At 30.7% G+C, this 12,792-nt stretch overlaps 1 protein-coding gene and 1 non-coding gene across 2 annotated transcripts; one reads left to right on the plus strand and one right to left on the minus strand.

Moving 5' to 3' along the window:
• Positions 1-1,036: 1,036 nt before the first annotated feature.
• On the minus strand, positions 1,037-1,108 carry TRNAG-UCC. Its single transcript has one exon. It is a non-coding gene; the product is annotated as a tRNA-Gly (tRNA).
• A 1,190-nt stretch (positions 1,109-2,298) lies between these two features.
• LOC109011917 (fatty acyl-CoA reductase 2, chloroplastic) lies at positions 2,299-6,016 on the plus strand. Its single transcript, XM_018993308.2, has 9 exons — positions 2,299-2,949; positions 3,100-3,203; positions 3,315-3,514; positions 3,599-3,699; positions 3,849-4,053; positions 4,248-4,409; positions 4,509-4,590; positions 4,773-5,170; positions 5,620-6,016. Exons 1-9 carry the CDS (start codon positions 2,556-2,558, stop codon positions 5,783-5,785), a joined length of 1,812 nt encoding a protein of 603 aa, XP_018848853.1. The 5' UTR covers positions 2,299-2,555; the 3' UTR covers positions 5,786-6,016.
• Positions 6,017-12,792: the final 6,776 nt, after the last annotated feature.

Here is a 12,792-nt window from a genome sequence, read left to right on the forward strand (position 1 = left end):
GGGTGTTGTAAACTTGTAATTGTTGCTTTGCTTGATTTCTATGGGTTCATAATAAAGGTGACTGACGAACCTGTTTACGTAAACAGCTAGTGAACAATAAAAATTTTGCCTGCTTGGTATGCAGCCCGTGGCTGTAGGCTTGTAGCACCGCATTTAAGGTTGCGCTTGGATAGTGAAGTATTCTATAAATAATAGTGAAAAAATAATAAAAAATAATGATAAAATATTAAATAGTAGTAAAAAAGTAATAATAAAATAATAAATAATAATAATGCATTCTAATAATACATAATACTCAAACTAGGCCGGCTTGGTTTGTATAGTAAAATTATTTCAACTCATTTTATCTAATTTTTACAATTCTTTTAAATTTAAAAGAAAAAATTAAAATTTTTAAATCTTAAAATAAAAATAATATTTAATTTAACTTTCAAATCATTTTATTTTAATTCACTATCCAAATCAGGCCAAACTTGGGATGAGGGAGGCCATATTGGTGGTGGGAAAAATGATCTTAAAAAACAAAAAAAAAGACGGATTGGGGTCTGTATGAGTATATTGGTCGGTGGGAGGACCCTACATTTCATCACCGTGATAGGTTTTTTTCCTGCCTGGATGCTAGAAGTGGGTTGATGGTTTAGAGCGCTAGCAATGATTTTTCTATATGCATCTTTAAAATATAAAAGATATGATTTTATATATTAAAAAAAAAATTTACATTAAATTATGCATTTTTAAACCAAGTGATAATAAAATATTTTTTTTATTTTTTATTTGTTTCCTAAAATTATTTTTTTATATATATTTTACAATTTGCATTCACTTTGTATTATCAACTTAATATAAATTTTATGTATCAAAATCATCTTAATATAAATTCTACAAAATTGATTTTAATGAGTAAGAGAGAAAAAAAATAATAAAATAATATTTAAAAATGAATAGTACTTCTTCAAATTAAGCCAGGTTGCGGTATATAGGGAGAGACCTTATAGTGTATTAAGCAACCGTACGTGGTTTTTGAAAAAACAAAAGATGCGTCTGCCGGGAGTCGAACCCGGGTCTATTGCTTGGAAGGCAATTATCCTAACCGTTGGACTACAAACGCCTTTGAACCAAGTTTCCTGATTTATATTATTCTTTGTTAAAATATATGACTACAATATATATATTTATGATTTGGATTTGAATACGACACATATCGTGGTACATTTGAAGTGTTATGTAATGTTATTCTTCGTATTAGATTTTATCATTCATAATCACACCATTGATACGACACATTTCAAGTAGCTTCGTATGTTTACTATGTAGATGAATAGTCGTTTAATACGTGACACGTCAATAAATTTAGTTGGCGAATGTAATTGAAGACGACAACATCTAAAATAAGAAGAATATTTTTCTAAAGCGTTATAGGCAATGCCGGTTCAATGTCAAATGAGGCATTAGGCGAAAATTAGAAGAAGGCATTTATATTTTTATCATAACAATTACCTATAAAAAAAATATTATAACAATTAAATAATATTTTAAGATAAAATAATTATTCATCAACTTCTTGCAGTCTCTTTTTCTTTAGATTTTCACACCCATATTCATTTTTTAACCTCTTAATTTAAGATTCATTTACTTTTTTTTTCCTAAAATTTTTTATATATTCGTGTTTTTTATTAGACATATTTTTAAGATTGAAACAACACACAAGCAAACAAATAAACTTAAAATTTAAAACTATATCAAAACTTAAATCCACGTATGGAATTGAGAATTCATCCTTTGCTTTCTTTCTTTATTTTTTTAGTAGGAAAAGAACAAGATATTTTTTGAGAAGGATTAGTAGTTTGGATACACAAATATTCTCATCTCATCTCATCTCATCTCATAATTATAATTTTTTCAAATTTTTATATAAAAATATAATAAATAATTCAATTTTTTCAAATTATAAAATAAAAATAATATTAAAAATATATATTTTAATAATATTTTATTTAACTATTATTCATCTCATCTCATCTAAATTATCTTTCCAAACCCAACAGGCAGCTGCCGAAGGCCCCCACCGAACTGAGCCGTCCCCGGTTACTTACCAAGCAACAAAATCAGTAGTAGACGAGAGCCAGGCCAATTACATAGCCATCAGCCCAACCCACCTCTTCACACCCTTTCTCCCTCAACATTTCCCGGGAAAATTTATGGCACGGAAGACCAATCAAAGAAGTGGAAGAAAGAGAGTTCCCGCCATCTTAGCGGTTCGTGAGAAGTGTGAAGGGGTGGCAAAAAGAGAGCCACCATAGAAAAATCTCTTTGAAATTAGAGTATCCAAATTTACCTAACCCTCATCTCCTTCTCCCTTAAATCCACCCCACCTTCTTTCCCTTTAAAACCGAACTTAACCCATCTCCTATCGTGCAGAGCTAAGTTAGTTTACTTGCTTTTCTTTTTTATGCAGGAAGTGTTTAGTTAAGGTTTCAAGCCAACCCACTTTTAACTGCAAAACTTCTAGTTTCTTTTTTTTTTTCATCTAAAAATATTCTCCATTTTCTTGACAAATGATGGGGGCTTTGTTCCTAAATTCTTCGTCAGTTGCACCGACTAAACTCCCAAGAGTGTCCAACATGCGTGACCGGTGCTTTCTGAGGATGAATAAGAATGTGGTGTATTGTCAAGGAGGTGGTAATGTAGTAAAGTCTACTGGGTTTTCTTCGGTTATGACAGGAAGACAAGCATTGGTAAGCACGGATCAAAGTGCAGTTTTAAGAGATGCTGGAAGCTTGGTTTTGTCGCCAAATGGAAAGAGCCAGGCAGAGATTGCAGTGAAGGACTTGGTGCCCTTTGGAGAAACATCCACCCCTTCGGTAGAGGTGCATGATGGTATTGGAATTGTCAAATTTCTAAGAGGGAAGACGTTTCTTATCACTGGTGCAACTGGGTTTCTAGCAAAAGGTATGTATATGCGTAATTGAGCATTTTCATTGACATTGTATTAAGGTTTCCTCCATTCAAGTATTTATCTTTCGTGATTGTTGGATCTTCGATTAGCAATAGAGTTGATTTCTTTTTGTCTGTTCCAAAATAAATAAATAAATAAAACAGTTTTTATTGAGAAGATTTTACGGACAGAGCCCGATGTGGGTAGAATGTTTCTTTTGATCAAGGCAGAAAACAAGGAAGCGGCAATGGATAGACTGAGAAGTGAAGTATGTTCTGATGCCCCTATCTCTGGTGGTTTTCAAATTTCTATATCAGTTTGGTGAACTTCATGTCTTGCTCTTGAATTAAGATCGTGTGATTTGTGGTTGTTGCTTTAGATCATAAATACAGAGATTTTCAAGTGCCTCCAACAAATTCATGGAAAGTCATACCAATCCTTCATGTTGAGCAAGCTAGTTCCTGTGGTGGGCAATATCTGCGAATCCAATCTTGGCTTAGATGAAGATTCAGCGGATTTTATTGCAAAAGAAGTCGACGTAATAGTAAATTCTGCAGCGAATACAACATTCGACGAAAGGTCAACTTTTCTACCACAAGTTCACGTTTAATCACTGAATTTCAAGATCTTCAAATTAAGAATTTTGAATTTGTGTGACAGCAGATATGATGTTGCTATTGATATAAACACAAAAGGACCTTGCCACCTCATGGGCTTTGCGAAGAAGTGCAAGAAAATCAAGCTCTTCTTGCAAGTATCAACAGGTAAGTTTAGAGGCGCATTTCTTGGCAGAAAATAGAGGTGTGAGGAACCCACTTTTATATAATTGAGTTACAATGGGCACTGGAACGATTTCTAATCGTCTATTTGAAACATATATCTCGTGACATGCATTCCATTGATTTATTTACAGCTTATGTTAATGGACAAAGACAAGGAAGAATAATGGAAAAGCCATTCGGTATTGGAGATAGTATAGCAAGAGAGATTTTCCAAATTTCATCAGGATCCCACCCTACATTGGACATCGAAAGTGAAATGAAGTTGGCTTCGGATTTCAAGAAAGATTCTGAAGTCGATTTAGTGGCTCAAAAGATGAAAGAGTTGGGTCTGGAAAGGTGATGTTTCTTCTGATCTCTTATTTTCCTCTCTAATGCTTCATTTTAGTTCCCAAGAAAAAAGAAGAAACACGTAATCCTTGATCCAGAATGCTTCACAATTCACATGTTGGATTTCCACTTGGAATAACAGTGTACATATATGGATTGAAATTGCTAGAAATATAAGGGGATGATATTTGGTATTTTATCAGGGCCAAAATATATGGCTGGCAAGATACTTATGTTTTCACAAAGGCTATGGGGGAAATGATGATTGACAAATTGAGAGGAGAAATACCGGTTGTCATTATTAGACCCAGTGTTATTGAGAGCACTTGCAAAGAGCCATTCCCTGGATGGATGCAAGGGAATAGGTATCCCCTACTCAGCATCTATATTAACCTCTTTAGTGCATGCAGTTGCTTTGATCTTAGTGGAACTAACCTTGTCTCCACTCTTCTCCACTCTTACAGAATGATGGATCCTATAGTCCTGTACTATGGGAAAGGGCAACTCACTGGTTTCTTAGTTGATCCAAATGGAGTACTCGATGTAGTAAGTATTATGTAAATACTTGCATTGCTATACTATATAGAACTTTTCCATGTTTTTGGCTAGGCTGCCTGGTTCCTTTTTATCAGGAAAAAGATAAGTTAACAAGTTCAACTCAATCCATTTAATTCGTGCTTCTAGAAAGCACACCATGGCAAGTTGGTCTCTTGACGTACTTGTTGCAGGTACCAGCAGATATGGTTGTTAATGCAACTTTGGCAGCCATTGCAAGGCATGGAATGGCCCAAAAACCGGACATCAATGTATACCAGATTGCTTCATCTGTTGTAAATCCGCTAGTTTTCCAAGACCTGGCGAGACTGCTCTACGAGCACTATAATTCCTCTCCATGCATGGATTCGAAGGGTAGGCCAATCCAGGTTCCATCTATGAAGCTATTTAGATCCATGGAAGAGTTCTCTACTCACCTATGGGGAGATGCTATTCAGCGAAGTGGGTTGACAGCTATGGCCTCTTCAAACGGGAAATTGTCTCAGAAACTTGAATTTATTTGCAGAAAATCAGTAGAACAAGCGAAGTACTTGGCAAACATATATGAGCCATACACATTTTATGGTGGAAGGTAAGTAATTAAATCTTGTTTTCTTGACTGATGATAGAGTAATGTGAATTTTAAATAACAATAAGACCAAGTAAACCTCATTTAACAAGAAAAATTGTGGAAAGTGTTCATTCCAATTCCGGACGGATCGATTAACACTGACCTTGATTGTCCTACAAAAAATAAGAAAATGTAATCGATTGGAGTTGGCCGCTATGTGGCCGGGATAAACTTCAATGGTTAAGTCAGAATATAGACTTTTCTTCTGTTTTCTATTCAAACTCCGTTATAATTATATCGTGAAATGCCTAAACGTCATATAATTGCTTTGAAAAAGAATGTGGTTTATTATTAAAAAAATATAATTTTTTTATGTGAGTCTTATCGATAATCTACGGTTCTGCATCTGATCCTTCTCTTGCAAAAATTTATTGACTACATACATAAGTATCTATATTAATGCGCCGCAGGTTTGATAGCAGCAATACTCAAAGATTAATGGAGAGGATGTCTGATGAAGAGAAGAGGGAATTTGGATTCGATGTGGGCAGCATAGATTGGAGAGATTATATCACAAATGTCCATATTCCGGGTCTAAGGAGGCACGTCATGAAGGGAAGAGGGATGGGTAGCTAAGTACCATTCATCTTGTTACATGTAATCACCAGCTAAGTCCTCCAACCAATTGTAATAAAACAAAGTTACTTTTTTTTTTTTTCTCTCGTTTTAGAACTTATATATTGGGGCAAAGAGTGTTCCCTGAATAATCTATACTGTATTTCAATTATAAGGCAAAGAAAAAAGAAGTGTTGCCTTAATATCTTATGGTGTAAACAACCAATGCTCTTGTAATAGGATTCTAATGGAAATGGGTGAATCTTGTTACTTAATTCCTTTATCTTCACTTGCATTTCTTTTTAATTGGGCTGATTTCGTTGGGTTTGGTTGTCCACTTACATTACCAGGTTAGATAAAAGGAAAATGATCGATATTCTCTCCGCTGGGCTCTGTTGGGTTTTTTTTTAATGTTTAAGGAAATATTTTTGAATGATATCGTGAATTTTTTTAAAAATATTAAAAAGTATTAAAAAAATACATGTGAAAAAAAAACACACACACACACAATGCACTAGCTGAGTCCCAACGGTCGCAATAGAGCCACCCTAGATAAAAGGGGAACTCCAAGCTCTTGGTGAAAGTTAAAAACAAAGAATTTGCGAAGTACGTGGTAGGTCTGGGTGGTGAGGAGGGCAACTGGGTGTAGATCTAAGATGAAAATTCCTTGCCAAATAAAAAACTAAGAAAATAAAAATAAATGCAAAAGTAAGGTGGATGGACAAGGCTGGCGTCTACACTGAGAGTGTGACTATGGAATCAGAAATGCCGGGTTTTTAATCTATTTGTAAGTGGGTGGCGAGGAGACATAAAATTATATTCTCATCTCATCTCATCTCATCTCATCTTATTACTATAATTTTTTTAAATTTCTATATAAAATATCATAAATAATTCAACTTTTTAAAATCTCATTTAAATTGAATTTAAAATATATTTAAATGTTAAAATAAATTTATTACTTTTTATGAGAAATTAAAAAATTTTATGAGTCTTACGTATAAAAATATTTTAAATTAAAAAAAATTATAGATCTCATAGATAAAAATGTTTTGAACTTGAATGAATTTAATAATTTAAAAATTAAATATTTAAATATTAAACTTATTTTAAAATTAAACTAAACTCAACTAAATTCAGTTAAGTAACCCCTAATAGTACTAGGTGTGGCGCGATCAACCATACGGGCGTCAACAGGAGAATTGTGAGTAGTTGGTGGACGTAGCGTACTTGCGGTAGAGCCGGCTCGTGTGAGGTGGGGATGCAACCCAGGCTGAGGATTTGGGCCTTACCTTGGCCCTCGATATTCTAATCTTAAAAATTAAATAATTGTTAAATTAGCATAAAAGGTGAGAAAATTCTTGCCTAAAATAAAATTGACTCCAAATGATAAAATCTTACCACAAGAATGGCATATATAAAGAAATAAAAATTAATTTCATCAATTACTATTCATTATCTTATACTCTACATTTTATAAAAAAAATTATAAATATAAAATATAAAAATAAATATTAGCTGATAAGTAGAATTCTTCATACGAAAATATGGCATTAAATTTTATTAAAAAACAATTCTTCTCGAAGATTTGCAAATTCTTCAGACGGACAAGAGATAAAAATGGCAAAATTATTTCCCAAAAAGATTGCAATTAATGTTCTAATTAAAACAGTCATAAAAAAAGGTAAATTAAAAAACAAATAATGTCAAGTACTGTAGCTTTAACATTCACTCTGCATTTTCTTGATTGAATTATTTTATTCTTAAATATGTGGGTAGAGTAGGAGTGAAAAAAAATCTATGAATCGGTAAACTGGACCAGACCGGACCGAACCGGTGGATTTGGTCCGTTACCAGGTTTGGTTCAGTCCAGTACTGGTTTCATTTTTCTCAAAATCAATCAAAATTGATCCGGTTCTGATTTTCCTTTTTCTAACAACGGACCGGACTGATTCGTATATATATGTATATATTTAAATTTTTTATATTGTATAAAATATTTTTTATATGATTTTTTATATTATATATAATTTTTATATATAATATATATACTTATATATAAAATAATTTTATATTATCACTATAATCTATTGTATTAATAGTTATTTTAATACTATATCACTATATATTATAATATACTATAATATATTGCTATATATAGTCTATAATACAATTATAATATATATTATAATATACTACAATATATCATTATATTATTATGTACTATAATATACTATATTATATACCAAAAAAAAGGACCGAACCGGATTGAAACTAGTAAAACTGGAAGTACCAGTTTAAGGATGTAACTAGTGCAGTATCGATTCTTCAAATCTTAAAACCGGTATTTATCGGTTCGGTTCTAAAGTATGTCTAAAATCGGATCGAATCGAACCGATTACACCCCTAGTGTAAAGCACATTATCTACATTTCTTAAATGATAAGATTCGATTTTAAGATTCAAATTTTAAAATTTATCTTTTAAATCAAACTATACAATATAAGCATTTTATTAAGTTGTTATTCATGCAGACTTGTAAATAGAATTTTTCTTATTTCCTCCCAATTTACATCTATCAAAATCACTTATTTTTATATCAAATGTAAGGATATTTTTCTCCTTTTTTCTATGAATCAGTCATACAACTTGTTATTAATCAACTTGATTTTACTTTTTGGGGGCTAAATTAAGCTAAAAAAGTAATTGTAATGAGGTTTTCCCTCCTATCGGCCCGTATAGCAAGCCCATAAGGGACAATTGGGAAAGTAAGTTAGAGACCCCAGTCAAACCCAGTCAAGCATAGCGACCCTACTTTAAAAGGAGTTAGTGGGCTTCTATAGAATACTCGACTCGTGAGCAAAACCAACTCACGAAGCAACTCACACGTAAGGAAAGCAGACAGTAGGAGCATATGAGACTCACCGCTGTGACACCTTCCCGATGACACCCTACCATCGGAAACATGTGTAGGTAGGTGGGCGAAGAATATGAAGAACCTTTGATCTCTTAACAACAGGCATGAATGGGCTTAACAAGGAACGTACTCAGGGTAAAGTGAGCCAATAAGTCACACCGCATTAATGGCGTCACTCTCTGAACTCTACATCGCATTAATGACGTCATTCCAGAAGCCACATCGCATTAAAGGATTTTGACTAAGCGAACAATTGAAAGGATATGGGCTCCCCGAAGTCAGGTACGAGCTGTCCCCACCCAGAATTATAGTATAAAAGCCTACCTCCAGGTACGGAGAACTATCTCTGATTCATAAAACTCATGCATAAACTACTAAGGAGATATTGACTTTAGCATTAGAGATTGTCCGACCTCTACCAAGACCTCCCACTCTCTGTGTTTTAAGTGTGCAGATGAAAGACTTAAGACTCGAGTTGCTGGAATCCGACTCAAAGGCGTACAAAACATGATGTTAACAGTAGTAACATAATTATTTTGTTCTATTTATTTACCTTTTTCTCCTATCTACAAAAAAACAACAAACAAAAATACATTTTATAGAACATATATATATATTGTACTATAAACCCATAGCAGACTTTGATCATGATGCAAGTTTATAATCAGATTTTTTTTCAGTAAGATATTATAAATGCTTGAGATAGATTTGATGATCACATAAGCTAAAATTGAGAAAGAAAGAAAGAAATAGATAAGAAAATAAAATAAAAGAAAACTGACCTATTAATTTCCCCACTATTTATATGGGTAAGAATATTGCGTGTACTAGCTGGTTATAGTTGCGTTGTACTAGCTGGTTATAGTTGCGTGTATTAGACTCTTAGGATTTGTCGTATTATTCTTTAAATTTTAACTAATATATAGCTTTTTCAATTTTAACTAATCATTCAAAATTTAAAATCTATATTAGATTAGTCATCACACTCTAATAAAATATTATTATTATTTAATTATATATATTTTTTTATTTTTTATTTTTTAATTAATTTTTTTTTCAACATTAATAGTAGTTTACAGAAGCCAATGAAATTTTAATTACTTGTATACAAGCAGCAAAACTAGGAAACATAAACTAAATTGAGCCCTATCGTGTTAAAATCAAAACTAGAAATTGAAATACTATTGCTGAAAACAAAATCAAATCCAAACAACATCAACAAAATCAAACTCAAACAATAAAATCAAGAGTAAAATCAAGGCTAGGGTTTTGAATTTTACCGTGTTATTGCTTGTCGTGCTGGAGAGAAACTGTCGCGGTACCGTACTGGAGAGAATAGTCGCAGGAGAGAAAGATATAAGCTTTTTTAGTTGCAAGAGAGAAAGAGGGAAGAATAAGAGAACAAAAAACTGGAAAAAGAGAAAAAATGAAGAGACGCTGGCGAGGGAAGAAGGAAAAAAAAAACTAGAAGAAGATAAATAAGGAAAAGACGCGAGAGAGAAAGAGGGAAGAAGAGGAGAAATAAGAGACGCGGGAGAGAAAGAGGGAAGAAGAATATAAAGAAAGAAATCGTAGGAGAAAGGGAGCCGAAACTAATAAACAGTGCATTTATATTTCATACAGTACTATTTACATTTGAAAAAAAAGATGAAATTATTGTAAATCATATTTTAAATGAAATGGGTTTGGCTAATTCTATGTGTGTCAACTATTGATAAAATTAGTTAAATTTGAAGATGAACTTTTGTTTGAACAAGCTAATGTGAATGCTCTTATATGGTAGTTGTTAAATTTCTCAACGTAGGGCTTAGTAAAAATCTGAAAATTCAATTTCGAATTTGGCTTCATTCTGACTCCGACTTCATTTTCAAAGTCGGAGGTGTCGTTGGACCGACTCTGACTCCGACTTTGAATTCGACTCTAATATTGTACATATGTTATAAAAATATGTATTTATCTATATATTTATCATATATACTAATATATTTATATAACTATAACTTATATAGGTAAATTCAATAATATACTAGTACGAACTAATTATTAGAAAATAATATAATTATACTATAATATAAATAGACTAATGATAGTTTAGTATATTTAAATATCATAGTATTACTACCATACATAATCAAGTATAAAAATAAATTAGACATTAGAAAGTCTAGTATATAATTAAGTTAGACTTTAGTATAATAATATGTAATACTAATGTATAATAACATGTAATTAGACACTATATTATAAGTCTTGTATAGAAATAAATTAGACATTAGTGTAGAAATAACTAATAATAATATAATAAGTTAATAACACATAATAACAATTTACATGTAATTAGACATTAGAAATAAATCTAGTGTTGAAATAAGTTATAAATTAATTAGACACTAATATAATGTAATAACACGTAACATTATAGTATAAGTCTAGTATAAAATTAAGTTAAATATTAGTATAGAAGTAAATTAGCAATGAATGATTTAATTTTAGTTTTTAATTTTTCAAAAATTTGAAAATTGAAAGTTCATAAAAATTTATTTTTTAATCGGGCTAAATATGAAGCTAAAATAAAAGTCCAAAGTTGAAAGGTCAAATTTGACTCAGTTTCGACAAGTCGGAGTCGAATCGGAGCCTACACAAGTTGAAATCAAAGTTAGAGTTCAGATTTAAACTCTGACAAAATCATAGTCGGAGTCAGATTTAGGAGAATCCAACTCTTAAAATCGGTGCTTGCCCCTATTAGAATGTATGCTCTCTTTTGCTTACATGTCTAGTGTTTGTTAACTTGACGTGATGATTTGTTAAATTTAATAATTTTAGAATTCAATTATACACTTTTTATTTAGAAAAATATTATAAGAAAGTTTTACACCAAACGTATTTATCTAATTAATATATAATTTATTATTTTATTTAAATATATACATAATTAAGTATTAAAATATAAGAATAAAAATAATAAGTCATATTAGATAAAGATATACGATTTAGAAATTGTTGGATAGTGAGATGAGATGATTTTATATAAAAGTTAAAAATTAAATAAAATATTGTTATAATATTATTTTTTAATAATATTATTATTTTGAAATTTGAAAAAATTGAATTGTTTATTATATTTTATGTGATAATTTAAAAAAATTATAATGATGAGATGAAATGAGATGAAATGAAATGAGTTGAAATTATTTCTCAATCCAAACGACTCCTTAGGCTTCCAAGTGAATGTTTTTTGTTTTTTTAATGGTAGGCTAGCTAGATGGCTCGGAATTAATTTTGGAATAATGCTACTATGCTGACTCATTTTATTCATTCATTTTGACCGCTCATGTATTTAATTTTTTCTACCTATTGATTAAGGAAGTGACTATTAGTGTATTTGTATTTTTTTTATAAATATTTAAATATGTTAAAATTTTGTTTATAAATATTTAAATATGTTAAAAAAATACAAATAAATAAAATAAAATTTGTACCAATGGGCATGCGTCAAAGCTGGCCGAACACTAGCACTATACTTAGCAAGCCTATTACCAGCGCAATGTGCAGATTGTTATGTATTAGGGAGAGAGATTTAGAAAGAGATTGAGTTTTATAGTGGAGAAATTCGAACGGTTTATAAGGCGGTTTATTTGACAAAACAATATAAAGGTTGAAATAATACCTTTGGGTGGAGACTTGAATATGTTTATATGTTTATATATAAAAAAAAAATGAAATTTAAAAGTTATAACAGTCCATAATGAAATATTATTTTAAAAAGATTACCGTTCTATAAACATAACACTTCAAATTTTGTGGGTATAAATAAAATACTTACTTTTATGAGTAGAATGTTACATCGAATTCATATGACTCAACTTAAAATATAAAATGATATAAATATTAAATTAATACTTTTATGTGAAGTTTTGAATCGATTATATCTTTATATGTAAGAAAATAAATAAAATTTTAAAATTATAATGATTCATAATGAAATATTAATTTAAAAGATTTATCATTTCCTAAATATAATATTTTAAATTTAATAAATAAAATATCTATTTTTATAAATAAAATATCACATCGAAATTATATAACTACCCGTTTATATAGTAATAGATTTT

Source organism: Juglans regia, chromosome 3 (genome assembly GCF_001411555.2).
Source record: "Juglans regia cultivar Chandler chromosome 3, Walnut 2.0, whole genome shotgun sequence".
NCBI classification, from domain to species: domain Eukaryota; kingdom Viridiplantae; phylum Streptophyta; class Magnoliopsida; order Fagales; family Juglandaceae; genus Juglans; species Juglans regia.